The sequence below is a fragment of the Oryx dammah genome, unplaced genomic scaffold, assembly GCF_014754425.2.
Source record: "Oryx dammah isolate SB20612 unplaced genomic scaffold, SCBI_Odam_1.1 HiC_scaffold_2, whole genome shotgun sequence".
Taxonomy (NCBI): domain Eukaryota; kingdom Metazoa; phylum Chordata; class Mammalia; order Artiodactyla; family Bovidae; genus Oryx; species Oryx dammah.
Window position 1 is genome coordinate 74,860,062 of NW_024070186.1, and position 27,151 is coordinate 74,887,212.

The following is a 27,151-nucleotide window of genomic DNA, read 5'->3' on the forward strand; positions in this document are numbered from 1 at the left end:
ACTCATATTTGCAGAAAATCAGCACTTACTCTCTCTCCTCTGCAAAGAGGCTCTCTAAATTATTGGCTTTGCAATCACAAATTTCTGATGCCAATGGTTTCTCTTTCTAGCTTTAAGAAATCCTGATGCTCAAGGGCACATAATACCTCAATATGACAATATTAATCTTTTTTACATGCAACAAATGAAAAAGGCTATAACTATGTATGGCCCACATTCGCCTTTTACTAAAGAACTTCCAAATGTTGTAGCATCTTCTATTGGAAACTTTATTCTCTATGATTGGTGAATTTTAATAAAAGCTCTCCTTAAACCAGGAGAATATCTTCAGTGGACAATGTGATTTCATGATAGAGCCAGAGATCATGCTAACAAGAATACTCGAGCTGGCACTCCCCAAAACCAAATTATTTTTGAAATGCTAACTGGCACCAGACAATTTGATACCATAGAAGCTCAAACACAATGCCCTCCCTTATTGCATGAACAATTAAAAACTGTAGCCCTTAAAGCTTGAGATCGAATTACTCCTCAAGGAGAGCCTACAGGTAGCTATACTAAAATATTACAGGGACCAATGAAAATTTTGCTGATTTTTCAGCTAGATTAGAAACTGCTATTTCCCGTATCGTAATCGGAGAAGAAACCAAGAAACAGCTAGAGAAATTATTTGCTTATGAGAATGCAAATCAGGAATATCAAAGAGCTATTGCTCCAATTCATGAGACTGGGACTATTATTGATTATTTGGAGGGTTGTCACAATCTAGGATCAGAAACTCAAAAGATGCAAATGCTAGCTGAGACAATGGCTGCTATCTTTAGAAAGAGAAATGAAGGATGCTTTGCATGTGGAGATAAAAACTATTTAAAAGGGACTGCCCTAAGAAGACTAATAAAAAAAAAACCTCCAAGAATCTGCCCTTGCTGCAGTAGAGGAATGCATTGGGCTAAAGATTATAAATGTAAATTTGATATTGAGGGAAAACCTATTCCAGGAAACTCCAAACAGGGGACCTCCCAGGTCCCGTACAACAAAAACCAGGGGCAAATTCTGTCTTTTCCCTCAAACCCTCAACATCTGGCAGTACTGCCATCAATATACCAGCCCTAAATGATTTTTCCCTTTACCCTCAAGCAGGTCCTTCTAGAGTGCCTACCAGTCTTTTTGGACCTCTGCCCTCGCAAACCTTCGGTCTTTTACTTGGCCAATCTACTTTGACTTCTAAAGGAATTACTGTTCATCCTGGACTAATTGATTCAGATTATAAAGGAGAGATTCAAATTATGATGTCATCTGAGATTCTATGGTAAACTCAGATATACCTTCTACATTTTTCCTAAGGGCCACTGCTCATTTAACAAACAAAGCAATTATTAAAATAACTTGGAAGAATGATGAGCCTATTTGGACAGAGAAATGGCCCCTTACAAAAGATAAATTACAGGCTACTAAAGAACTTACAGACACATAATTAGAATTAAAGCATATTGAGGAATCTTATTTAACTTATATGCAGAGTACATCATGAGAAACGCTGGGCTGGAAGAAACACAAGCTGGAATCAAGACTGCCGGGAGAAATATCAATAACTCAGATATGCAGATGACACCACTCTTATGGCAGAAAGTGAAGAGGAACCAAAAAGCCTCTTGATGAAAGTGAAAGAGGAGAGTGAAAAAGTTGGCTTAAAGCTCAACATTCAGAAAACGAAGATCCTGGCATCTGGTCCCATCACTTCATGGGAAATAGACGGGGAAACAGTGGAAACAGTGTCAGACTTTATTTTTCTGGGCTCCAGAATCACTGCAGATGGTGATTGCAGCCATGAAATTAAAAGATGCTTACTCCTTGGAAGGAAAGTTATGACCAACCTAGACAGCATATTCAAGAGCAGAGACATTACTTTGCCAACAAAGATCTGTTTAGTTAAGGCTATGGTTTTTCCTGTTGTCATGTATGGATGTGAGAGTTGGACTGTGAAGAAAGCTGAGCACCGAAGAATTGATGCTTTTGAACTGTGGTGTTGGAGAAGACTCTTGAGAGTCCCTTGAATTGCAAGGAGATCCAACCAGTCCATTCTAAAGGAGAATCCTGGGATTTCTTTGGAAAGACTGATGCTGAAGCTGAAACTCCAGTACTTTGGCCACCTCATGCAAAGAGTTGACTCATTGGCAAAGACTCTGATGCTGGGAGGGATTGGGGGCAGGAGGAGAAGGGGATGACAGAGGATGAGATGGCTAGATGGCATCACCGACTCGATGGACGTGAGTTTGAGTGAACTCTGGGAGTTGGTGATGGACAGGGAGGCCTGACGTGCTGTAATTCATGGGGTTGCAAAGAGTCGGACACGACTGAGTGTCAACTGATTGAACTGACTGACTGAGGAATCTTACTCTCTTTAGAACTGTCTTATTTTTGTTGTAAAAAGGAAATCTAACAAATGGCGTCTCTTAACAGACCTTAGAAAAGTTAATGCATCTATGAAACCTATGGGTGCATTACAACCAGGGATCCCATCACCTATTACTATTCCTCAAAACTGGCACATTATTATTATTGATTTACAAGATTGCTTTTTATATATACCTTTACACCCTTTAGACTGGGAGAGATTCACTTTCTCTCTCCCTTATCCTAATCATATCAGGCCTCATAAAAGATTTCAATGGACTATGTTACCTCAGGATATGCTTAACAGTCCCACTATTTGTCAAAATTTTGTAGCCAAGGCTTTACATCCAATGTAACAGCAATTCCCTCATGCATATATCATTAATAATATACAGTAACTACAAAAAGGAGAAATGATATTTTTGACACAGAATGGCCATGATATTCTTTAGACTCCAGAGAAAACTGATTAAAATAAAATCTTTTTAGAAATTGCAAAACTGGTTCTTCCTACACATGCAGTTAGGGAAAGGTTAACTTGTTAAAATACTTTTTTGGAGCTCTAGTTCTGCCTGGGAAACAAAAACAGGCCTAAGAAAAAAACTACAGTTAATTCTTATCATGTCCTTGGGATACACAGCCCACTCTATCTAGGACTCCAGCCATAAACAAGTTGGTGGAACTAAAAAAAAAATTTTCTTTAATTTCAAGCAAAAAACTATGGCTATCTATCTAAAATTATATGTCTAAATATGTCTTTGTTTTTGGATAATATGAGGTTAATAAGGTCTATTTAAATTCAACTTCACATGAACTGAAAAATATTCAATATTAAATATAATGTTTATTTAAATATAAATATAATTTAAATATATCATTTAAATGTAATTTTTTGCTAATCTAATTAAGACATGTCTTAAGTCATCAACATTATGTAATACTTTTATTACGCCTAATCATGGCATCTGGTCCCATCACTTCATGGGAAATAGATGGGGAAACAGTGGAAACAGTGTCAGACTTTATTTTTCTGGGCTCCAAAATCACTGCAGATGGTGACTGCAGCCATGAAATTAAAAGACGCTTACTCCTTGGAAGAAAAGTTATGACCAACCTAGATAGCATATTCAAAAGCAGAGACATTACTTTGCCAACAAACGTCCGTCTAGTCAAGGCTATGGTTTTTCCTGTGGCCATGTATGGATGTGAGAGTTGGACTGTGAAGAAGGCTGAGAGCTGAAGAATTGATGCTTTTGAACTGTGTGTTGGAGAAGACTCTTGAAAGTCCCTTGGACTGCAAGGAGATCCAACCAGTCCATTCTGAAGGAGATCAGCCCTGGGATTTCTTTGGAGGGAATGATGCTGAAGCTGAAACTCCAGTACTCTGGCCACCTCATGTGAAGAGTTGACTCATTGGAAAAGACCCTGATGCTGGGAGGGATTGGGGGCAGGAGGAGAAGGGGACGACAGAGGATGAGATGGCTGGATGGCATCACGGACTTGATGGACGTGGGTCTGAGTGAACTCCAGGAGTTGGTGATGGACAGGGAGGCCTGGCGTGCTGCGATTCACGGGGTTGCAAAGAGTCGGACATGACTGAGCAACTGAACTGAACTGATAATATGATATAATGAATATTTTCACCAATCTATAAAATGCTAATATATAAGACACTTCATAGTTGCTAAAGAAAAGTAAGATATATGCTTTTAATAAAAAGATATAAGAAATGGCAAATAAAATGATGAATACAAAAATATAAAAAAGGTTTATGACAAATGAAAGAAAATTTTATGGCAAATGGATATAACTCATTGCCCTGAACTTTCTTCCTCTTCCTTCTTACATGCCTCCATTGATACAAATTCTTTTATAGGGGCCACACCTCTCTGAGGTGAAACTACACGACATGTTATAACCCACCTGATAGCTTACTTTACAATAATGAGAACACCTAATTCTATAAAAACAGACAATGGCCCTGCCTATATTTATAAACAATTCAAACAATTTTTATATTCATTCTCTATTAAACAGATTACAAACATTCCTTATAATCCACAAATACAAGACATAATTAAACAAACACATTACACAGTGAAACTACAAATAAAGTATGAAATAAGGGGAAATGCACAGGAACACTTTTATCTTCCTTATCCAGAGCAAACTTTACTAGATTCTAATGCAATATATTCTTTAAGCCTATAACTATTGTTAATATAGCTTTATTTCTGTTTCCAGTCTGTAAGATTGTTAAAACAAAATAACATCAACTTCAGTGCCTATTTCACAATACAAAACAAAAACAACATAAAAAAGGCACCATTTGCCAAATAAGTTATTTGTTTCTAAAAGTATCAAAAGTGCAAAATATTCACTTTCTTTTCAGGTCTGTCTTGAAAGTATAATCATCAGCAGCTGCCAGGCTGCATTTTTTTTCCGGGGCCAAGGTCAGGTATTTGGATGTGAGCAGCATTTCATTTATCAAGTTGTTCTGCATCAGCTTTTCAATAATTTCACTTAGGAAAAAATGTTTGAGTATTTGCTCCCAATCCTTTGCCCCAAATAACACAAACCACTTAAAACATGGTTAGATCCTATTTCTTTTTATATCAGGAAAAATGTATGTACTGAATGAGGAGGAAATCAACCCATTAATTAAAAACCACAGCCAAATACCAGTCCCCAAACAGATCTCTAGATGATTTTTTTTTTGGACTGAAATATTTCCTAGGAATGTTTTCATCATTATCACTTTCCTTTCTTTCTATAACTATTGTTAATATAGCTTTATTTGTTTCAAATTTTTTAAACTTACCACAAAGAGATATTTTGACCAAAGCAGAAAAACATTTCAAGACATTGAAGAACACCTCCCTTCCTTTGCCCTTTTGGTATCAAGACAGGTTAACTAATCAATGGAAATCTAAGAAACTAATCTTACAGGGAAAAGGGTATGCTTCTATTTCTCCAGATGGATTCAACGAACTCATTTGGCTTCCTCTTTGGAAGATTCAGTCTAAAGGGGCCCCCAACATTCAAACTAGAGATGAAACAACAAAAACCCCAGGAGGAAGAAATACCAGTACAAGCCATAGCAGCTGTAAAAATTTCCAAAAACACCATACTTGATGTCATCGACCTTATGATCTCCCTACTGGGGGACAGATAAAAATCCTTACTAATCAAGCTGAAAATCTGATTTCTCAACAGGGAATGCCTCAGAATCCTGAAAATATTTTTTTTCTTTTTTCGCCATGCTTGCTTTGCTTGCTTTTGCTTCCCTCGCTCAGGCTGACTTGATTGATCACACTTATTGGGCTTATATACCTAACCCCCCTTTTTATTGTAGGTTATAAAATGGACAGATATAGGACCAATTGTATCCACTAATGACTCAATACATATGCCCCCTCCTTGGAACTTGGAGGGGCCCTCTCATCCTGAGAAAGAAAGAAAACTAATTAACATTTCTCTAGGCTATAAAATCCTTCCTTTAAGCATGGGCCCAACAAAATTATATATTAATGTTAGTCGACAAACATGGGCTTTCATCCTGCCTCCAAAAGAGGACTTTCAGACGCTGCTTGGATTATTTACTGCCCTTTCTTTGTGCGTGAACCATGTTTATACTACTGAAACTTTAGGGAAAGAGTTAAGGAAAGAACAAAGAACACTATGCAAAGGGTTTACTAATAAGAACTTTAAATATATTTCTGTTCATTGGGACAAATGTCAGGTCAAATCAGGAAAATTAATGTTTATGGCTAATCATACAATTGTCGATTGGGGACCCCATGGTATGTGGTTATCTAACTGCTCAGATGATATTAACAGCACCATGTGTGATTATGTTACTCAAGTAGCTTAGAAGGTTACTAATACTACAATGGAGCATTACCATGACAAAGGACTTCTTGGATGGCTTGACGGTGGAATGGCCCCCCTCGTCCTTGAATCATCCTTGATAAACAGATTGGGCCTAAACAATGGGACATCTGGAAACTTGGTGTGAACACTGAAGAACTTAGGACTTGGACTGGACATTTCACAGGGACCAATCGTAGTCATAGAAGCTATTTCTTTAGTTATAATCAATCATATTTCATACAAGCTTGTGTTCCTACAATTCAGTAAGACTTCACATTCTGTAACTTGCATAAATTGAAAATTATATACTTGTCTTAACTCCTCTATTTCCTTGAGAAATGACTCCCTTTTGATTCTTCGATCTCAACATAATCTGTGGCTACCAATAAATCTCCAGCGGCCCTGGGAAGGTCCCATGGCTGGACTTGCTTCCCAGTTACTTAATAAATTGCTCCGGTGATCTAAACAATTCATTGGATGGCTGATTTTTGGCATTTTGGGATTAAAAGCTGTTTGCAGCACTGCTGCCATCACTGGCGTTACTTTACAAACCTCAACTCAAACACATAATTTTATCCAAAATTGGACTAAAGATGCTCATACTATGTGGGCCACTCAGGCTCAGATAGATGAGGATATTCAAGATGAAATACAGGAACTAAAAACAGCCATCAGATGGGTTAGAGATTAATTAATAGATGTACAAAAACAGGTGATGCTAAAATGTGATTGGAATTCTACTTAGTTTTGTGTTACTTCCATTCATTTCAATAATAGCGCCTACAACTGGGAACAAATCAAATTTCATTTACAAAACATACATGATAATGCCTCTCTAAATGTACAATTATTACAAAAAGAAATTTTTGAAGCCTTTTCTAAAAATCTGTTCTCTTCCACTAATTTGAAAACTTTAGCTGAACAACTAGCTGATCAATTATCTGGGCTAGACCCATGCAGATGGTTTCAAAACATTACTCACAGCATTGGGTCTGGAACTGTAATTTTGGTGATTGTCTTGACAATTACATTTGTCATCTACCATTGCCTTCATGCAAAGATTGTTAAAGCTAAACAAACTCTACTGGTCAGAACTCTTTTTACAAATTTTAAATAAATAAGGGGGAATTGTCAGGGAGTGTTTAACAGGAGGATTCCTACGTGCTGTTTGTCATAAGTCCTTTGTTCCTTATCAAAATGGAACAGCACGCTGCTCCCAGGAACAGAGGTCATTATGTGAGACAGGCTTGAATCTCCTTTAGTAAACATTCTCTTTATGACAAAACTGCTTAGTCTCCATCCCCTTTCTTGAGATATGGGTTGTCTCCTGACCTTGTGACCATTATTAATCCCTTGTTGCCTTGGTAATGGTTGCTGTATGTTTGGTTTTCTGATCTTTATCATTGTCGAAAGAAATGTCTTGTACAACAGCCTGTATATACTCACCAAAAGATCATTAAAGCACCTTTGCTCCATCAGAGCTTGGGTCCCCATGTCTGTCCTTCTTTCTCTCTCTCTCTCTCACTGTCTCTCCCTGGCTAGTTCTCTGGAGCATAGAAGCCCATTGTGCTCACTCTCCTGCCCGGGCTTCTAAGACCCTCTCGAGAAGGCACCCTGTGCCTTCAGCCCCTCGAGAGGATGCCTGGTGTCTTTGTGAGGGATGTAAGTCCTGTGTCAAGGGCTTTATTGGTTTTCTGCGTAAACCAGGGAATATCAGCCTCTTTCCCTCTTTCACTTTCTTATCGTCGACTCTGGACCACCAGGTTCCAGTCCATTAAAGGACCCCAACAAGCAACTAAACGTATCCATTATAGAAATTTTGAAAAATACACAAGATTATAAAGGACATAAATATTACCTCAAATATCACCACACAGAGATAACAATGTAATATTTTGGTGAAGTCTGTTTTTTTCCCGATGCATATATGTAAATTACTTTGTGATCTTAAGTAGCCTCACAGAATGAGTTGGGAGATGAGTTGGACTGAATAGTGTCTACCTGGAACCCAAGGGTATGATCTTATTTGGAAATAGAGTCTTTGCAGATGTAATCAGGTAAAGAAGAGGTCATACCAGATTAGGATGGGTCTGTGTAAGATCAGAGAAATATTGAAACAGAGGAGAAAGCCAAAGGAAGACAGAGGCAGAGATAGGAGCGATGCAGCAATAAGCCAAGGAATGTAAGGATTGTTAGCCACCAAGGAACTAGACGAGGCAAGGAGGGAGACTTCCCTAGAGCCTTTGGAGAAAGAATGGCCTGGCAGGGCTTCCCTGTTGGCTAAGTGGTAAAGAATCTGCCTTCCAGTGCAGACATGGGTTCTCCCAAATGACACAGAGCAACTGAGCCTGGGTGCCACAACTATTGAGCCTGTGCTCCAGAGCCCCAGAGCTAGAACTACTGAAGCGCATGTGCCCTAGAGCCCGTGCTCTGCAAGAGAAGCCCCCGCAATAAGCCTGCGCACTGCACCTGGAAAGTAGCCTCCTCTAACCACAGCTAGAGGAAAGGCCAGGCAGCAGTGAAGACCTAGCACAGCCAGAAATAGATAGATAAGGCTGTATATTGTCACCCTGCTTATTTAACTTCTATGCAGAGTACAGCAAGTGAAATGCCAGGCTGGATGAAGCACAAGCTAGAATCCAGATTGGCAGGAGAAATACTAATAACCTCAGATACGCAGATGACACCACACTAATGGCAGAAGGCAAAGAGGAACTAAACAGCCTCTTGATGAAGGTGAAAGAAAAGAGTGAAAAGCTGGCTTAAAACTCAACATTCAGAAAACTAAGATCATGGCATCTGGTCCCATCACTTCATGGCAAATAGATGGGGGAAAAATAGAAACAGTGACAGACTTTATTTTCTTGGGCTCGAAAATCACTGCAGACAGTGACTGCAGCCATGAAATGGCTTGCTCCTTGGAACTGAAGATGCTTGTGCCTTGGGAGAAAAGTTATGACAAACCTAGACAGTGTATTAAAAAGCAGAAACGTCACTTTGCTGACAAAGGTCTACATAGTCAAAGCCATGGTTTTTCCAGTAGTCATGCACAGAGGTGAGGGTAGGACCATAAGGAAGGCTGAGCACTGAAGAATTGATGTTTTCAGACTGTGGTGCTGGAGAAGACTCTTGACAGCCACTTGGACAGCAGGGAGATCAAACCAGTCAATCGTAAAGGAAATCAATGCTGAATATTCATTGGAAGGACTGATGCTGAAACTGACGCTCCAGTACTATACTTTGGTCAACTGATGCAAAGAGCTGACTCACTGAAAAAGACTTTGATGCTGGGAAAGATTGAGTATAGGAGGAGAAGGGGATGACAGAGGATGAGATGATTGCATGGCATCACCTACACAATGGACATGAATTTGAGCAAACTCTGGGAGATGGTGAAGGACAGGGAAGCCTGGCATGCTGCAGTCCATGGTGTTGCGAAGAGTCAGACATGACTTAGCCACTGAACAACAACAACAACAACAAAAGAATGGCCTTGCAAATATCTTGATTTTGAACTTTAAGCCTTGGAATGCTGAGAGAATAAATTTCTGTCATTGTAAGTAAGTCACTAGTTTGTGCTCATTTGTTACAGAAGCCCCAGGAAACTAATTTAGAAAGTGTTCCCTCTTATTTTTATCCTCTGTGTAAAATTAGAATAATATTTCTCTTGACTTTTCAATTAGAGATTACCAATGAAGTCATTTGGGACTTGACTTTACCGTGTGAAATTTTGGACTACTGATTCAATTTCTTTAATGGTTTTCTATTTCTCCTTGAGTCAATTTTGTAAGCTCTATTTTTCTACTTGTTCATATTATCTTCTTTAATGGCTAGAGCATCTGTAGTGCTATCCCTTCTGTCATTCTTTATACGTAGTGTTTGTACCTTCTCTCTTTTTCTCTTAAGTCTCTCTGAAGCTTTATCAATTTTATTGTTATTACTAATCAAAGAACCTTTGACATTATTGTTCTCGTGATTCACATTTGTTTTCTATTTTAGTAATTTCCCCTCCATCATTTCCCTCCTTCTACTTCATTGGATCTGTTTTATTGCTTGTTTTGTCAGTCCCTTGATACAGACATTTAACACAATATGTTTCAGTCTTTTTTTTTTTCTGACTTATACCTTTAAGGCTATACATTTCCTGCTAAACTGTGCTTTGGCTTATGCCTCAAGTTTTATGTTTTTATTATTATTCATGTCAAAATGTATTCTAAATTGCATCATGATTTCTGCTTTGACTAAAAGGTTATTAAGAGATGAATTTATTTTCCAAACACATGAGAATCTTTAGTTATATTTTTGCTATTGATTTCTAGCTTGATCATATTGTTGTCAGAGAACACAGTCTAAATGAAATTTACTGAGATAAGCTTTCATGGTCCAGTACCTGATCAATTTTTGTAAATGTGGCAGATTGGAGCATATATATTTTCCAGTTGGGTACATTGTTCTACCTAAGTCCATTAAGTCAAGCCTGATAATCCCAATGCTTTTCTAGGACAGTTATTTTTTCTGCTTCTGAACTTTCCTACATTCTCTCCTACCTCCTTTTTTTTTTTTTACAAGAAATATCAGTTCTGATTTTTCATAATTCTGATCTTTGATTCCATGCCTCAAAGTCACCATCTTGGACTCCCAACCTTAAGTTTTCAAACAGCTGAATCAGCTATTTAATAGCTGGTAAAAGTGAGAGTTGGACTGTGAAGAAGGCTGAGCGCCGAAGAATTGATGCTTTTGAAGTGTGGTGTTGGAGAAGACTCTTGAGAGTCCCTTGGACTGCAAGGAGATCCAACCAGTCCATTCTGAAGGAGATCAACCCTGGGATTTCTTTGGAAGGAATGATGCTAAAGCTGAAACTCCAGTACTTTGGCCACCTCATGCGAAGAGTTTACTCATTGGAAAAGACTTTGATGCTGGGAGGGATTGGGGGCAGGAGAAGAAAGGGACGACAGAGGATGAGATGGCTGGATGGCATCACTGATTTGATGGACGTGAGTCTGAGTGAACTCCAGGAGTTGGTGATGGACAGGGAGGCCTGGCGTGCTGTAATTCATGGGGTCGCAAAGAGTCGGACACGACTGAGCAACTGAACTGAACTGAACTGAACTGAAAAGTCTGGCACATTTTTAAATCTCTCTTAGGTTCAGCCTTGTCATCAGTGGATGAAAATTGTAGGATTTACTGAGGATTAATATCACCAACTCAATGGACATGAATTTGAGTAAACTCCAGGAGATAGTGAAGGACAGGTAAGCCTGGTGTGCTGCAATTCATGAGGTCACAAAGAACAGAACACAACTGAGCAACTGAACAACAACTGAAGATTAAAATTTAAAGTATGTAAAAATATTACTATTTCCATTGTTAATAAATAAATAAGTCACACAGTACTGGTACATAGCAGGTAACTAAATGGTAATTATTAAACTTTAAATATTTCTTGTCACTATTTCAACATCTATTTCTTCTTACACTACTACTGATATACATTAAGCTCCTCTGGTTAAAAAAAAAGAAGAAGCAAAAAAATTCCTCTGGTTACAGTAAGAATAAATGGGCCTTTATATCCATGCAACTTTTGCCAACAGTGTAATATATTCATTTGGGAAAGAAGAAAAGGTGCCACAAATATGAATAAATCATCACTTCAGATACTTTGGCCATATTTTGTCACTATGTTTGCATCTTCACTAGATAATTTTTTTTCTTTTTTTATTGAAGGATAATTGCTTCACAGAATTTTGTTTTCTGTCAAACCTCAACATGAATCAGACAAAGGTATACATATATTCCCTCCATTTTCAACCTCCCTCCAATCAGCATTCCCATCCTAACCCTCTAGGTTGATACAGAGCCACTGTTAAGAGTTTTCTGAGACATACAGCAAATTCCTGTTGGCTATTTATTTTACAAATGGTAACGTAAGTTTCCATGTTATTCTTTCCATACACCTCACCCTCTCCTCCTCTCTCCCCACGTCCAAAAGTGTATTCTCTATGTCTGTTTCTCCATTGTTGGCCTGCAAATAAATTCTTCAGTACCATTTTTCTAGATTCCGTACATGTGCATACAGTTCAGTTCAGTCGCTCAGTTGTGTCTGACTCTTTGCGACCCCATGAATCACAGCACGCCAGGCCTCCCTGTCCATCACCGACTCCCAGAGTTCACTCAAACTCATGTGCATCGAGTCGGTGATGCCATCCAGCCAACTCATCCTCTGTTGTCCCCTTCTCCTCCTGCCCCCAATCCCTCCCAGCATCAGAATCTTTTCCAATGAGTCAACTCTTCGCATGAGATGGACAAAGTACTGGAGCTTCAGCTTCAGCATCATTCCTTCCAAAGAAATCCCAGGGTTGATCTCCTTCAGAATGGACTGGGTGGATCTCCTTGCAGTCCAAGGGACTCTCAAGAGTCTTCTCCAACACCACAGTTCAAAAGCATCAATTCTTCGGCGCTCAGCTTTCTTCACAGTCTAAATCTCACATCCATACATGACTACTGGAAAAACCATAGCCTTGACTAGACGGACCTTAGTCAGCAAAGTAATGTCTCTGCTTTTGATATGCTATTTAGGTTGGTCATAATTTTCCTTCCAAGGAGTAAGTGTCTTTTAATTTCATGGCTGCAGTCACCATCTGCAGTGATTATGGAGCCCAAAAAATAAAGACTGACACTGTTTCCACTGTTTCCCCATCTATTTCCCATGAAGTGATGGGACCAGATACCATGATCTTCGTTTTCTGAATGTTGAGCTTTAGGCCAACTTTTTCACTCTCCTCTTTCACTTTCATCAAGAGGCTTTTTGGTTCCTCTTCACTTTCTGCCATAAGAGTGGTGTCATCTGCATATATGAGGTGATTGATATTTCTCCCAGCAATCTTGATTCCAGCTTGTGTTTCTTCCAGCCCAGTGTTTCTCATGATGTACTCTGCATAGACGTTAAATAAGCAGGTGACAATATACAGCCTTGACATTCTCCTTTTCCTATTTGGAACCAGTCTGTTTTTCCATGTCCAGTTCTAACTGTTGCTTCCTGACCTGCATATAGGTTTCTTAAGAGGCAGGTCAGGTGGTCTGGTATTCCCATCTCTTTCAGAATTTTCCACAGTTTATTGTGATCCACACAGTCAAAGGCTTTGGCATAGTCAATAAAGCAGAAATACATGTTTTTCTGGAACTCTCTTGCTTTTTCCATGATCCAGTGGATGTTGGCAATTTGATCTCTGGTTCCTCTGCCTTTTCTCAAACCAGCTTGAACATCTGGAAGTTCACAGTTCACTGCTGAAGCCTGGCTTGGAGAATTTTGAGCATTACTTTACTAGCATGTGAGATGAATGCAATTGTGCAGTAGTTTGAGCATTCTTTGGCATTGCCTTTCTTTGGGATTGGAATGAAAACTGACCTTTTCCAGTCCTGTGGCCACTGCTGAGTTTTCCAAACTTGCTGGCATATTGAGTGCAGCACTTTCACAGCATCATCTTCCAGGATTTGAAACAGCTCAACTGGAATTCCATCACCTCCACTAGCTTTGTTCGTAGTGATGCTTTCTAAGGCCCACTTGACTTCACATTCCAAGATGTCTGGCTCTAGATGAGTGATCACACCATCATGATTATCTGGGTCGTGAAGATCTTTTCTGTGCAGTTCTTCTGTGTATTCTTGCCACCTCTTCTTAATATCTTCTGCTTCTGTTAGGTCCATACCATTTCTGTCCTTTATCGAGCCCATCTTTGCATGAATTGTTCCCTTGGTATCTCTAATTTTCTTGAAGAGATCTCTAGTCTTTCCCATTCTGTTCTTTTCCTCTATTTCTTTGCATTGATCACTGAGGAAGGCTTTCTTATCTCTCCTTGCTATTCTTTGGAACTCTGAATTCAGATGCTTATATCTTTCATTTTCTCCTTTGCTTTTCGCCTCTATTCTTTTCACAGCTATTTGTAAGGCCTCCCCAGACAGCCATTTTGCTTTTTTGCATTTCTTTTCCATGGGGATGGTCTTGATCCCTGTCTCCTGTACAACATCACGAACCTCATTCCATAGTTCATCAGGCACTCTATCAGATCTAGTCCCTTAAAGTGAGAAACTTCCACTGTATAATCATAAGGAATTTGATTTAGGTCATACACGAATGGTCTAGTGGTTTTCCCTACTTTCTTCAGTTTAAGTCTGAATTTGGTAATAAGGAGTTCATGATCTGAGCCACAGTCAGCTCCCCATCTGGTTTTTGCTGACTGTATAGAGCTTCTCCATCCTTGGCTGCAAAGAATATAATCAATCTGATTTCGGTGTTGACCATCTGGTGATGTCCATGTGTAGAGTCTTCTCTTGTGTTGTTGGAAGAGGGTGTTTGCTATGACCAGTGCATTCTCTTGGCAAAACTCTGTTAGTCTTTGCCCTGCTTCATTCCGTATTCCAAGGCCAAATTTGCCTGTTACTTTTGCATTCCAGTCCCCTAAAATGAAAAGGACATCTTTTTTGGGTGTGAGTTCTAAAAGGTCTTGTAGGTCTTCATAGAACCGTTCAACTTCAGCTTCTTCAGATTGGGGCATAGACTTGGATTACTGTGATATTGAATGGTTTGCCTTGGAAACGAACAGAGATCATTCTGTCGTTTTTGAGATTGCATCCAAGCACTGCATTTTGGACTCTTTTGTTGACCATGATGGCTACTCCATTTCTTCTAAGGGGTTCCTGCCCACAGTAATAGATGTATCGGTCATCTGATTTAAATTCACCCATTCCAGTCCATTTTAGTTCGCTGATTCCTAGAATGTTGACATTCACTCTTGCCATCTCCTGTTTGACCACTTCCAATTTGCCTTGATTCATGGACCTGACATTCCAGGTTCCTATGCAATATTGCTCTTTATAGCATCGGACCTTGCTTCTATCACATCACATCCACAACTGGGTATTGTTTTTGCTTTGGCTCCATCCCTTGATTGTTTCTGGAGTTATTTCTCCACTGATCTCCAGTAGCATATTGGGCACCTACCAACCTGAGGAGTTCCTCTTTAAGTATCCCATCATTTTGCCTTTACATACTGTTCATGGGGTTCTCAAGGCAAGAATACTGAAGTGGTTTGTCATTCCCCTCTCCAGCGCATTAGAATGTGCATTAGAATATGATATTTATCTTTCTCTCTCTGACTCACTGCACCCTGTGTAATACGCTCTAGGTTCATCCACCTCACCAAAACTGATTCAAATGTGTTCCTTTTTGTGGCTGAGTAATATTCCATTTTGTATATATACCACAACTTCTTTATCCATTCATTTGTCAACAGACATCTAGGTTGCTTCCATATTCTAGCTATTGTAAATAGTGCTGCAATGAACAATGGGATACATGTGTCTTTTTCAATTTTGGTTTCCTCATGGTACATGCCTAGGAGTGGGATTGCTGGGTCATATGGTGGTTTTATTCCTAGTTTTTTTAAGGAATCATACCATCTTCCATAGTGGCTGTACCAATTACGTTCCCACCAACAGTGCAAGAGCATTCCCTTTTCTCCACACCCTCTCCAGCATTTATTGTTTGTAGATTTTTTGGTGATGGCCATTCTGACTGGTGTGAGGTTTCATTGAGGTTTTGATTTGCATTTCTCTAATAATGGAGAAGGCAATGGCACCCCACTCCAGTATTCTTGCCTGGAGAATCCCATGGACAGAGGAGCCTGGCAGGCTGCAGTGCATGGAGTCGCTAAGAGTCAGACACAACTGAACAACTTCACTTTCACTTTTCACTTTCATGCACTGGAGAAGGAAATGGCAACCCACTCCAGTGTTCTTGCCTGGAGAATCCCAGGGACAGGGGAGCCTGGTGGGCTTCCGTATATGGGGTCGTACAGAGTCGGACATGACTAAAGCGGCTTAGCAGCAGCAGCAACAGCAATAATGAGCAACGTTGAGCATCTTTCCATGCGTTTGTCAGCCATCTGTATGTCTTCTTTGGAGAAATGTCTGCTTAGGTCTTTTTTCCAGTTTTTGATTGGGTTGTTTGTTTTTCTGGCATTGAGTTGTATGAGCTGCTTTTATATTTTAGAAATTAATCCTTTGTCAGTTGTTTCATTTGCTATTATTTTCTCTCATTCTCAGGGTTGTCTTTTCACCTTGCTTATAGCTTCCTTTGCTGTGCAAAATCTTTTAAGTTTAATCAGGTCCCACTTGTTTACTTTTGTTTTTATTTTCATTATTCTAGGATGTGGGTCATAAAGGATCTTGCTTTATGTCATTGAGTGTTCTGCCTGTTTTCCTCTAAGAGTTTTATAGGTTTTGGTCTTACATTTAGGTCCTTAATCCATTTTGATTTTATCTTTGTGTGTGGTGTTAGGAAGTGTTCTAATTTCATTCTTTTACATGTAGCTGTCCAGTTTTTTTCCAGCACCTTTTATTGAAGAGGCTATCATTGCCCCATTGTATATTCTTGCCACCTTTGTAAAAAATAAAGTACCCATAGGTGCATGGGTTTATTTCTGTGCTTTCTATCTAGTTCCATTGGTCAAGATTTCTGTTTTTATGCCAATACTATACTGTCTTGATGACTGTAGCTTTGTAGTATAATCTGAAGTCAGGAAGGTTGATTCCTCCAGCTCCATTATTCTTTCTCAAGACTGCTTTGGTTATTCAGGGTCTTTTGTGTTTCTATATGAATTGTGAAATTTTTTTGTTCTAGTTCTGTGAAAAATGTCATTGATAATTTGATAGGGATCACATTGAATCTATACATTGCATTTGGTAGTATAGTCATTTTCACAGTATTGATTCTTCCTACTCAGAAACATGGAATATCTCTCCATCTGATTATGTCATCTTTGATTTCTTTCATCAGTGTTTTATAATTTTCTGTGTACAGTTCTTTTGTCTCTTTAGGTAAGTTTATTCCTAGATATTTAATTCTTTTTGTTACAATGGTGAATGGAATTGACTCCTTAATTTCTCTTTCTGATTTTTCATTGTTAGTATACAGAAATGCAAGTGATTTCTGTGTATTGATTTTGTATCCTGCAACTTTGCTAAATTCACTGATTAGCTCTAGTAATTTTCTGATACTATCTTTAGGGCTTTCCATGTACAGTATCTGGAGAAGGCAATGGCACCCCACTCCAGTACCCTTGCCTGGAAAATCTCAGGGATGGAGGAGCCTGGTAGGCTGCAGTCCCTGGAGTCACTAAAAGTGGACATGATTTCACTTTCATGGAGCAACTTCACTTTCACTTTTCACTTTCATGCATTGGAGAAGGAAATGGTAACCCACTCCAGTGTTTTTGCCTGAAGAATCCCAGGGATGGGAGAGCCTCGTAGGCTGCCGTCTATGGGGTTGCACAGAGTCGGACACGACTGAAGCGACTTAGCAGCAGCAGCAGATGTACAGTATCATATCATCTGCAGACAGTGAGAGCTTTACTTCTTTTTTTCTGATCTGGATTCCTTTTATTTCTTTTTCTTCTCTGATTGCTGTAGCTAGGACTTCCAGAACTATGTTGAATAATAGTGGTAAAAGTGGACACCCTTGCCTTGTTCCTGATCTTAGGGGGTAATGCTTTCAGTTTTTCACCATTGAGAATACTGTTGCTGTAGGCTTATCATATATGGCCTTTACTATGTTGAGGTAGGTTCCTTCTATGCCCATTTTTTGAAGAGTTTTAATCATAAATGGGTGCTGAATTTTGTCAAAGGCTTTTTCTGCATCTATTGAGATTATCATATCTTTTTATCTTTCAATTTGTTAATATGGTGTATCATGTTGATTGAGTTGCATATATTGGAGAATCCTTGCATTGTTGGAATAAACCCAACTTGATCATGGTGTGTGAGCTTTTTGATGTGTTGGTGAATTCTGTTTGCTAAAATTTTGTTCAGGATTTTTGCATCTATGTTCATCAGTGATATTGTCAGGTAGCTTTCTTTTTTTGTGTTGTCTTTGGCTTTGGTATCAAGGTGATGGTGGCCTCATAGAATGAGTTTGGAAGTGCTCCATCCTCTGCAATTTTTTGAAAGAGTTTTAGAAGGATCGGTATTAGCTCTTTTCCAAATGTTTGATAGAATTCTCCTGTGGAGCCATCTGGTCCTGGGCTTTTATTTTTGAGGAGATTTTTGATCACAGCTTCAATTTCTGTGCTTGTAAATGGGTTGTTCATAATTTCTATTTCTTCCTGGTTCAGTCTTGGAAGATTGAACTTTTCTAAGAATCTGTCCATTTTTTCCAGGTTATCCATTTTATTGCCATAAAGTTGTTCATAATAGTCTCTTATAATTCTTTTTATTTTTGCATTGTCCTTTGTAACCTCTCCTTTGTCATTTCTAATTTTGTTGATTTGATTCTTCTCTCTTTTTATCTTGATGAGTCTGGCTAAAGGTTTGTCAATTTTGTTTATCTTCTCAAAGAACCAACCTTTAGTTTTATTAATCTTTACTATTTTTTCTCTCATTTCTTTCTCATTTACTTCTGCTCAGATCTTTATGATTTCTTTCCTTCTACTAATTTGTTGTTGTTCTTCTTTTTCCAGTTGTTTTAGGTGTAAATTTAGGTTGTCTATTTGATGTTTTTCTTGTTTCTTGGGTTAGGATTGTATTGCTATAAACTTCTCTCTTAGAACTGCTTTTGCTGCATCCCATAGGTTTTGAGTTGTCATGTTTTCATGGTCATTTGATTCTAGAAATTTTTATTTACCTTTTGATTTCTTCAGTAACCTGTTATTTAGAAACGTATTGTTTAATCTCCATGTGTTTGTGTTTCTTACAGTTTTTTTCTTGTGATTGATATCTAGTCTCATAGTGTTGTGGTCGGAGAAGATGCTTGATATGATTTCAGTTTTTCTTAAATTTACTGAGGTTTGATTTGTGACCCAACATGTGGTCTATCCTGGAGAATGTTCCATGTGCACTTGAGAAGGTGTATTCTTCTGCATTTGGGTGGAATGTCCTGAAGACATCAATGAGATCCATCTCATCTAATGTATCATTTAAGACTTGTGTTTCCTTATTAATTTTCTGTTTTGATGATATGTCCATTGTGAGAGTGAGTGGGGTGTTAAAGTCCCCTACTATTATTGTGTTACTGTCACTTTCTCCTTTTATGTCTGTTAGTGTTTGGTAGGCTGCAACTGTATTTATTGAGGTGCTCCTATGTTGGGTGCATAGATATTTACAAGTGTTATGTCTTCCTCTTGGATTGACCCCTTGATCATTATATAGTGTGCTTCCTTATCTCTTGTGATCTTCTTTATTTTAAGGTCTGTTTTGTCTGACATGGGGATTGCTACCCCAGCTTTCTTTTGCTTCCCATTTGCATGGAATATATTTTTCCATCCTCTCACCTTCAGTCTATGTGTGTCTTTAGGTCTGAAGTGGGTTTCTTGTAAACAGCAAATATATGGGTCTTGTTTTTGTATCCATTCAGCCAGTCTGTGTCTTTTGGTTGGAGCATTTAATCCATTTACATTTAAAGTAATTACTGATATATATGGTCTATAGTCATTTTCTTGTTTGGGATTGATTTTGTAGATCTTTTTTCTTCTCTTGTATTTCTTGACTATATAAGTCCCTTTAACATTTGTTGTAAAGGTGGTTTGGTGGTACTGAATTCTCTTAACTTTTGCTTGTCTGAAAAGCTTTTTGTTTCTCCATCAATTTTGAATGAGATCCTTGCCAGGTACAGGAATCTTGGTTGCAGATTTTCCCCTTTCAGTACTTTAAATATATCCTGCCATTCCCTTCAGGCTTGTAGAATTTCTGCTGAAAGATCAGCTGTTAAGTGTATGGGGTTTCCCTTGTATGTTACTTGTTGCTTCTCCCTTGCTGCTTTTAATATTCTTTCTTTGTGTTTAGTCTTTGTTAGTTTGATTAGTATGTGTCTTGGCATGTTTCTCCTTGGGTTTATCCTGCATGGGACTCTTTGTGCCTCTTGGACTTGATTGACTATTTCCTTTTCCCTGTTGGGGAAAATTTCCACTATAATCTCTTCAAAAATTTTCTCATACCCTTCCTTTTTCTCTTCTTCTTCTGGGACCCCTATAATTTGAATGCTGATGTGTTTGATATTGTCCCAGAGGTTTCTGAGACTATCCTTAATTCTTTTCATTCTTTTTACTTTATTCTGCTCTTCAGAAGTTATTTCCACCTTTATTATCTTCTAGCTCGCTGATTCATTCTTCTGCTTCAGCTATTCTATTGATTCCTTCTAGAGTATTTTTAATTTCAGTAATTGTGTTGTTTGTCTCTGCGTGTTTATTCTTAATTCTTCTAGGTCTTTGTTAATTGATTCTTGCATTTTCTCCATTTTGTTTTCAAGATTTTTGATCATCTTTACTACCATTATTCTGAATTCTTTTCAGGTAGTTTGCCTATTTCCTCTTCATTTATTTGCACTTCTGTGTTTCTAGTTGGTTCCTTCATTTGTGTAGTATTTCTCTGCCTTTTCATTATTTTTTTTTTATTTTACTTTACAATACTGTATTGGTTTTGCCATACATCAACATGAATCCACCACAGGAGTACACGTGTTCCCAATCCTGAACTTATTGTGTTTCAGGTCTCCTTTTCCAAGGCTTCAAGTTTGAATTCTTTCCTCTTTTTGGTTTCTACCCTCCTAAGGTTGTCCAGTGGTTTGTGTAAGCTTCATATAGGGTGAGATTTGTGCTGAGTTTTTGTTTCTTTGTTTGTTTTTCCTTTGATGAGCAAGGCTGAGTGAGGTGGTAATCCTGTCTGCTGATGACTTGGCTTGTACTTTTGTTTTGTTTGTTGTTTAGATGCGGCGTCCTGCACAGGGTGCTACTGGTGGTTAGGTGATGCCAGGTCTTGTATTCAAGTGGTTTACTTTTTGTGAGTTCTCACTATTTGATACTCCCTAAACACTGCAAATGGTGATTGCAGCCATGAAATTAAAAGACACTTACTTCTTGGAAGGAAAGTTATGACCAACCTAGACCAACCTAGTTATGCTATCTAGACCGACCTAGATAGCATATTCAAAAGCAGAGACATTACTTTGCCAACAAACGTCTGCCTAGTCAAGGCTATGGTTTTTCCAGTGGTCATATATGGATGTGAGAGTTGGACTGTGAAGAAAGCTGAGCACCGAAGAATTGATGCTTTTGAAATGTGGTGTTGGGGAAGGCTCTTGAGAGTCCCTTGGACTACAAGGAGATCCAGCCAGTCCTTCCTAAAGGAGATCAGTCCTGGGTCTTCTTTGGAAGGAATGATGCTAAAGCTGAAACTCCAGTACTTTGGCTACCTCATGAGAAGAGTTGACTCATTGGAAAAGACTCTGATGCTGGGAGGGATTGGGGGCAGGAGGAGAAGGGGATGACAGAGGATGAGATGGCTGGATGGCATCACTGACTCGATGGACGTGAGTTTGAGTGAACTCCGGGAGTTGGTGATAGACAGGGGGGCCTGGCGTGCTGCAATTCATGGGGTCGCAAAGAGTCGGACACAAATGAGAGACTGAATTGAACTGAACTAAACTGAGGGTTAGTTCTCTGGTAGTCTAGGGTCTTGGAGTCAGTGCTCCCACTCCAAAGGCTCAGGGCTTGATCTCTGTTGAAAATCAGTGGTAATTTCTACATAAGTTGTAGGATAAGTGAACTGTATTTCAGTTGAATGCTGATAGTAAAATTTTAAAAATCATCATTTAGGGCAAACTTTTTGGTTTGATCCTTGTATTCACCAAGACGCTGTGAAGCACACAAAATTAAATTATAGGAGGCCGATGGCCTGTTCTAGAAACTTCATCGTCATTTCTCTGTCCTCCATCCCATCCCTTCACAGGATAATTAAGAGGGCATGGTCACTGAGATGGTGACAGAAAAAAAATGAACTCCATTTCAAGACTATGTAAAATAAAAGATAACATTTATTGAACATCTTCTTCATCCAGGTACTGCTCTGCTGCTGCTGCTGCTGCTAAGTTGCTTCAGTCGTGTCCAACTCTGTGCGACCCCATAGATGGCAGCCCATCAGGCTTCCCCGTCCCTGGGATTCTCCAGGCAAGAACACTGGAGTGGGGTGCCATTTCCTTCTCCAATGCATGAAAGTGAAAAGTGAAAGTGAAGTCGCTTGGTTGTGTCGGACTCTAGCGACCCCATGGACTGCAGCCTACCAGGCTCCTCCATCCATGGGATTTTCCAGGCAAAAGTACTGGAGTGGGGTGCCATCGCCTTCTTCTGGTACTGCTCTAGGGGTACTGCTCTAGGGGCTTTCAGATGTGTTATCGCTTTTAACCTCACAAAACTCTGTTAAGGTATACATATTATGGTATCCATTTTATAAACAGAGAAATTGGATTTCAGGAGATTTAAGGAACTTCCCCAACCTCACACAGGGTAGAGACATATGCAGAACAGATATGTACCAGTAGGTATATACTGAAGTGCTAAGTGAAAGTGAAAGTTGCTCAGTTGTGTTCGATTTTTTGTGACCCCACGGACTGCATGTATAGTACATGGAATTCTCCAGGCCAGAATACTGGAGTAGGTAGCCTTTCCCTTTTCCAGGGGATCTTCCCAATCTATGGATTGAACCCAGGTCTCCTGCATTGCAGGCGGATTCTTTACCAGCTGAGCCACAAAGGAAGCCCAAGAATACTGGAGTGGGTAGCCTATCCCTTCTCCAGCAGATCATTCTGACTGAGGGATCGAATCGGGGTCTCCTGCATTGCGGGCAGATTCTTAACAACTGAGCTATGAGGGTAGCCTAGGTGTATCAGTTCAGTTCAATTCAGTCGCTCAGTCGTGTCTGACTCTTTGCGACTCCATGAACCACAGCACGCCAGGCGCCCCTGTCCATCACCAACTCCCGGAGTCCACCCAAACCCCTGTCCATTGAGTCGGTGATGCCATCCAACCATCTCATCCTCTGTCATCCCCTTCTCCTCCTGCCCTCAATCTTTCCTGCCATCAGGGTCTTTTCCAATGAGTCAGCTCTTCGCATCAGGTAGCCAAAGTATTGGCGTTTCAGCTTCAACATCAGTCCCTCCAATGAACACCCAGGACTGATCTCCTTTAGGATGGACTAGTTGGTGTATACTAGCAGGTATAATAGCTATCAATCCTGGAACTAAATGTCCTCCAAAGGACCAATCCAATATAAAAGAGAGTAAGGTCAGCATCTTCTCTGGGTCTCTCCTGTGACTCTTTGTCTCCTTCTCCATAATGTTTCTTCTTCCTCCTCTATTCATTACCTATACTATAGGATTGCCCATGGGTACAGGTAATGCAGCACTGATCTCAGTCTGTGTGAGATGTCAGAGAGAGAGGGAAAGGGTTGGACACATTACCTGCACAGAAGATGCCATCTGCTCCACAAATCACAATGGCTTTAACTGTATCATCTGTTATAGCTTTCTGCAGACTCTCTTTTATTCCACGGGCAACATTTATACTAAAAGGGGAAAAAAAATTACACAAAGCATTAGTCACAATCAAATTTCTACCATCTCAGAGTTTATTTTTTTCTTTCCTAACAATGAAAAATTTAACATATACATGGTGTAGAAAAATCCTAGATACTTATTGTTAAATTTTCACTAATTTAAGAAATAATATATGTCTACTGTAAAATAAGCCCTGAGGTGATTAAACACATGAACTTCAGAAAATAAAACTGTTTTCCTGCATTTTGCTGTAACCTTGACCACTTAGAATCAACACTATCAATTTAAAAATATTACACATATCTTCTCTGTATAGTGAAAGGAGTTTAAAACATCCTAGGGACAACAGTGTACAGAACACAATAGCATACTGAGATGAGTGCTATAATAAAGGTACAGAGAAAATGATGTGGAAATCCTGAAAGAAAGTGCTTTTGATTTGTCATATTGGCCTAATGAAAGAAAACTGAAATAGTCTAAAAATAACAGTCTAAGTCATGTGGCAGGGGATGCAAGTTACCCGCAAACTAATACTTAATACTTTAAACGAATACTAAGACTTTGACTGTTCCCTAAGGTTGCAGATACTAAGTCCATTTCCATTCCATTGGCCAGAACTTAATGCTTTGAGCTGAACTTGCTGCTGTGAAATATAGTCTTTATTTTGGGCAGCCATGTATCCAGCTAAAAACCAATTAATCCACTATTATGTTGAGTTTTCTGTAACTAGCAGCCAAGCCTAACTAATCTGAAAAGTAACGGCAAGGTCGGGAAAGGAAGGACATTTGGTAAATTTTTGTCAAGTTTCAGTAGATGAGGGAGTCATCCCCAGAGGAGATGGTTAAAACCAAGACTGAATGAGTTTGCCAAAGGAAAAAAAAAGAGCTGAGAGTAGACCCTGTAAATATTTAAGAGGCGGGAGAGGCTCAGCTGAGTGATTCAGTACCAAGGAGTCCAACAAGACCGAGAGGAGAATTTGCCAAGAAGCAGAGGATCAGTAAGTGCCAAGGGACGGCAAAGAAGGAGCTCTAGGAAGAGTAGTGAAGAATTGCTTAAAGAAAAAATTATAAAACCAGAGTCCAGTGAATTTTGCCTTAGAATTCTAAGTTATATGGGGGAATTTTATACAGGGCGAAAAAACTTAAAAAACAACTAAAGCCAGATTGTTCAAACCAGCAACTAACATTGCTAATTGATTATATCTCAATACAAAAGGTTTTTGGTATTAAAAAATAAATAAATTAATTAAAAAACCTCAGGGAATAAAGGAGATACTTTCTTTTGTATATGGTAATTCCCTTTCACCTAGTTACTTTTCACCATTTAACCCAGATGAAATCAAACAAAACCTCTTGCCTTCAGCTGATTTAATTAGAAACCAAATCTGCTAAAGAAAAACGGAATTTGAACCATCCAGAATACTGAGAAGTCCAAAAGTCACATACTGCTTTCTGGGTAAACAATGGCTGCAAAATTAGCCAAAATGAGCTCAATCTGTGCCACTGAGGAGACAAGTCTGGCTTTTCCCATTTCAGTCAACCCCTACTCTTTCATTTCTTATCTTCTTGTTAATTTTGCATCATTTGTTGTTGTTGTTTAGTTGCTAAATTGTGTCCGACTCTTCTGCGACCCCATGGACTGTAGCCCACCAGGTTCCTCTGTCCATGGAATTTTCCAGGCACGACTACCAGAGTAGGTTGCCATTTCCTTCTCCAGGGGATCTTCCCAACCCAGGGACTGAACCCACGTCTCCTGCATTGGCAGGCAGATTCTGCTACTGAGTCACTCTAGATCCCCTGGAACAGGCAACGGAAACCCACTCCAATATTCTTGCCTGGAAAATCCCATGGACAGAAGGCTACAGTGCATGGGGTCACAGAATCGGACACAACTAAGCACACACCCTCACACACACAAACACACACACACAAACAACATTTGCTAAGATTCAGATCTCTAACACATTTAAACCTCACAATGACTTAATGAGATAGGTATTAAAATTTCTCCGTAAAGGGGGAAAGGGGACAGTTTAAATACAAGACACATTTTAAGTAGTTATGGGAAAATATTCCTAGTTGTAGGTAGCAAACTGTGAAACTATTTACTCCACAAGTTTGAGATGGGCACAATTTTCCATTATGAGCAGAGATAGGCAGAATCCTAATACTTGGGAGCCACTTGGGAAGCTCCCGCCTGCCAATGCAGGGGCTACAGTCCATGGGGCCGCAAATAGTCAGACACAACTGGGTGACTGAGCACACACACAGACACACAATTTTGTAAAAATAAAACAAGAAAAAGAAGAATGAAAATGGCTATTACACATACAGCTTTACTAGATTCTGAGTGAAAAGGGACCACACCTTCGTAGCAATATCAAAGTCACAGGGGTTAATAAATTATTTTCTCCCCTTAATAGTCTCAGGATGGAGAAATGGGTCTAAAGGTAACATTTCATGAGCGATGACCAAAGAACTTTACCTTCTGTCACTTTAGAAGTCTTTTTTGTGACCATTTTTTAAAACCAGAAGTCATCAAATAAAGTCGTGGCTTGCGACCAGCATTTTTCAAAGAAACAGAATGAAAATAGAATACATCAAATAAAAAGAAAAGTTTTGTTTCACTAAACTTTGCTTTTAGTTACATATTTGTATGTGTGTTTGTGCGTGTGTGTCCTAGGTTGCTATGTAAAACATGGATTACTGTGTAGAATATAATTTAAAAAAATATAAAAGCCATTGTTTTGGGAGACAAATTTAGTAATTAGGCATCTCCTACATTTATAAAGAGGGTTGGCATTTATCCAAATAGAAAGAAATCTGGATTAGCTAAAGGAACAAAAAAAGATTTGAACTGTTTGGGCCAAAAAATATTCAAATAAGAATCTCTCACTTATCTAGGAAGAAATAATTTCCCAAATAAAATTAGAAATAGGAAGGGGGAAAGGAAGGGGAGATGAAAAGTGTAAAGCAAAAAGAAAAAAAAAAGGGGGGGGGACCTGTTAAACTGGATGAGCGTGCTAGGACACATACCTTCACCTAAGTACAATTTCAAGAGGAAAGCACAAAAAAGTGTTTATCGCCAAGTGGAGAAAATCCTGATGCAGCTGCAATGAATCCTGAGCAGCAGGGCCTGTTGGTAGGGGCTTGTAACAGGCCTTTTGCCTAATAAAAATAATGACAGCTGGTGGTGTAGTGGTCAAGAATTCGCCTGCCAGTGAAAGAGATGCAAAAGACGCGGCTGAGTTGGAAAGATCCCCTGGAGTAGGAAATGGCAACCCACTCCAGTATTCTTGCCTGGAAAATCCCATGGACAGAAGAGCCTGGTAGTCTGCAGTGCATGGGGTCGAAAAGTCAGACACAACTAAGCGCACACACACACACAACATATAAGTGTCAGTTTCTAATCGGCAACACATTTAAACCTCAAAACTTAATGAGGTAGGTACTAAAATTTCTTCTGCAAGGGGGAAAGGGGAAAGGGAACAGGTTACATACCAGACAC

General features: G+C 39.2%; 1 protein-coding gene across 1 annotated transcript in view; it reads right to left on the reverse strand.

The window, feature by feature from the left end:
- Positions 1-27,151, reverse strand: part of EHHADH (enoyl-CoA hydratase and 3-hydroxyacyl CoA dehydrogenase) — a 77,039-nt gene that overhangs the window by 47,929 nt on the left and 1,959 nt on the right. The window contains exon 2 of the mRNA XM_040252432.1: positions 23,549-23,652. Coding sequence (XP_040108366.1) covers positions 23,549-23,652 — 104 coding nt within the window. The remainder of the gene's footprint in view (positions 1-23,548; positions 23,653-27,151) is intronic.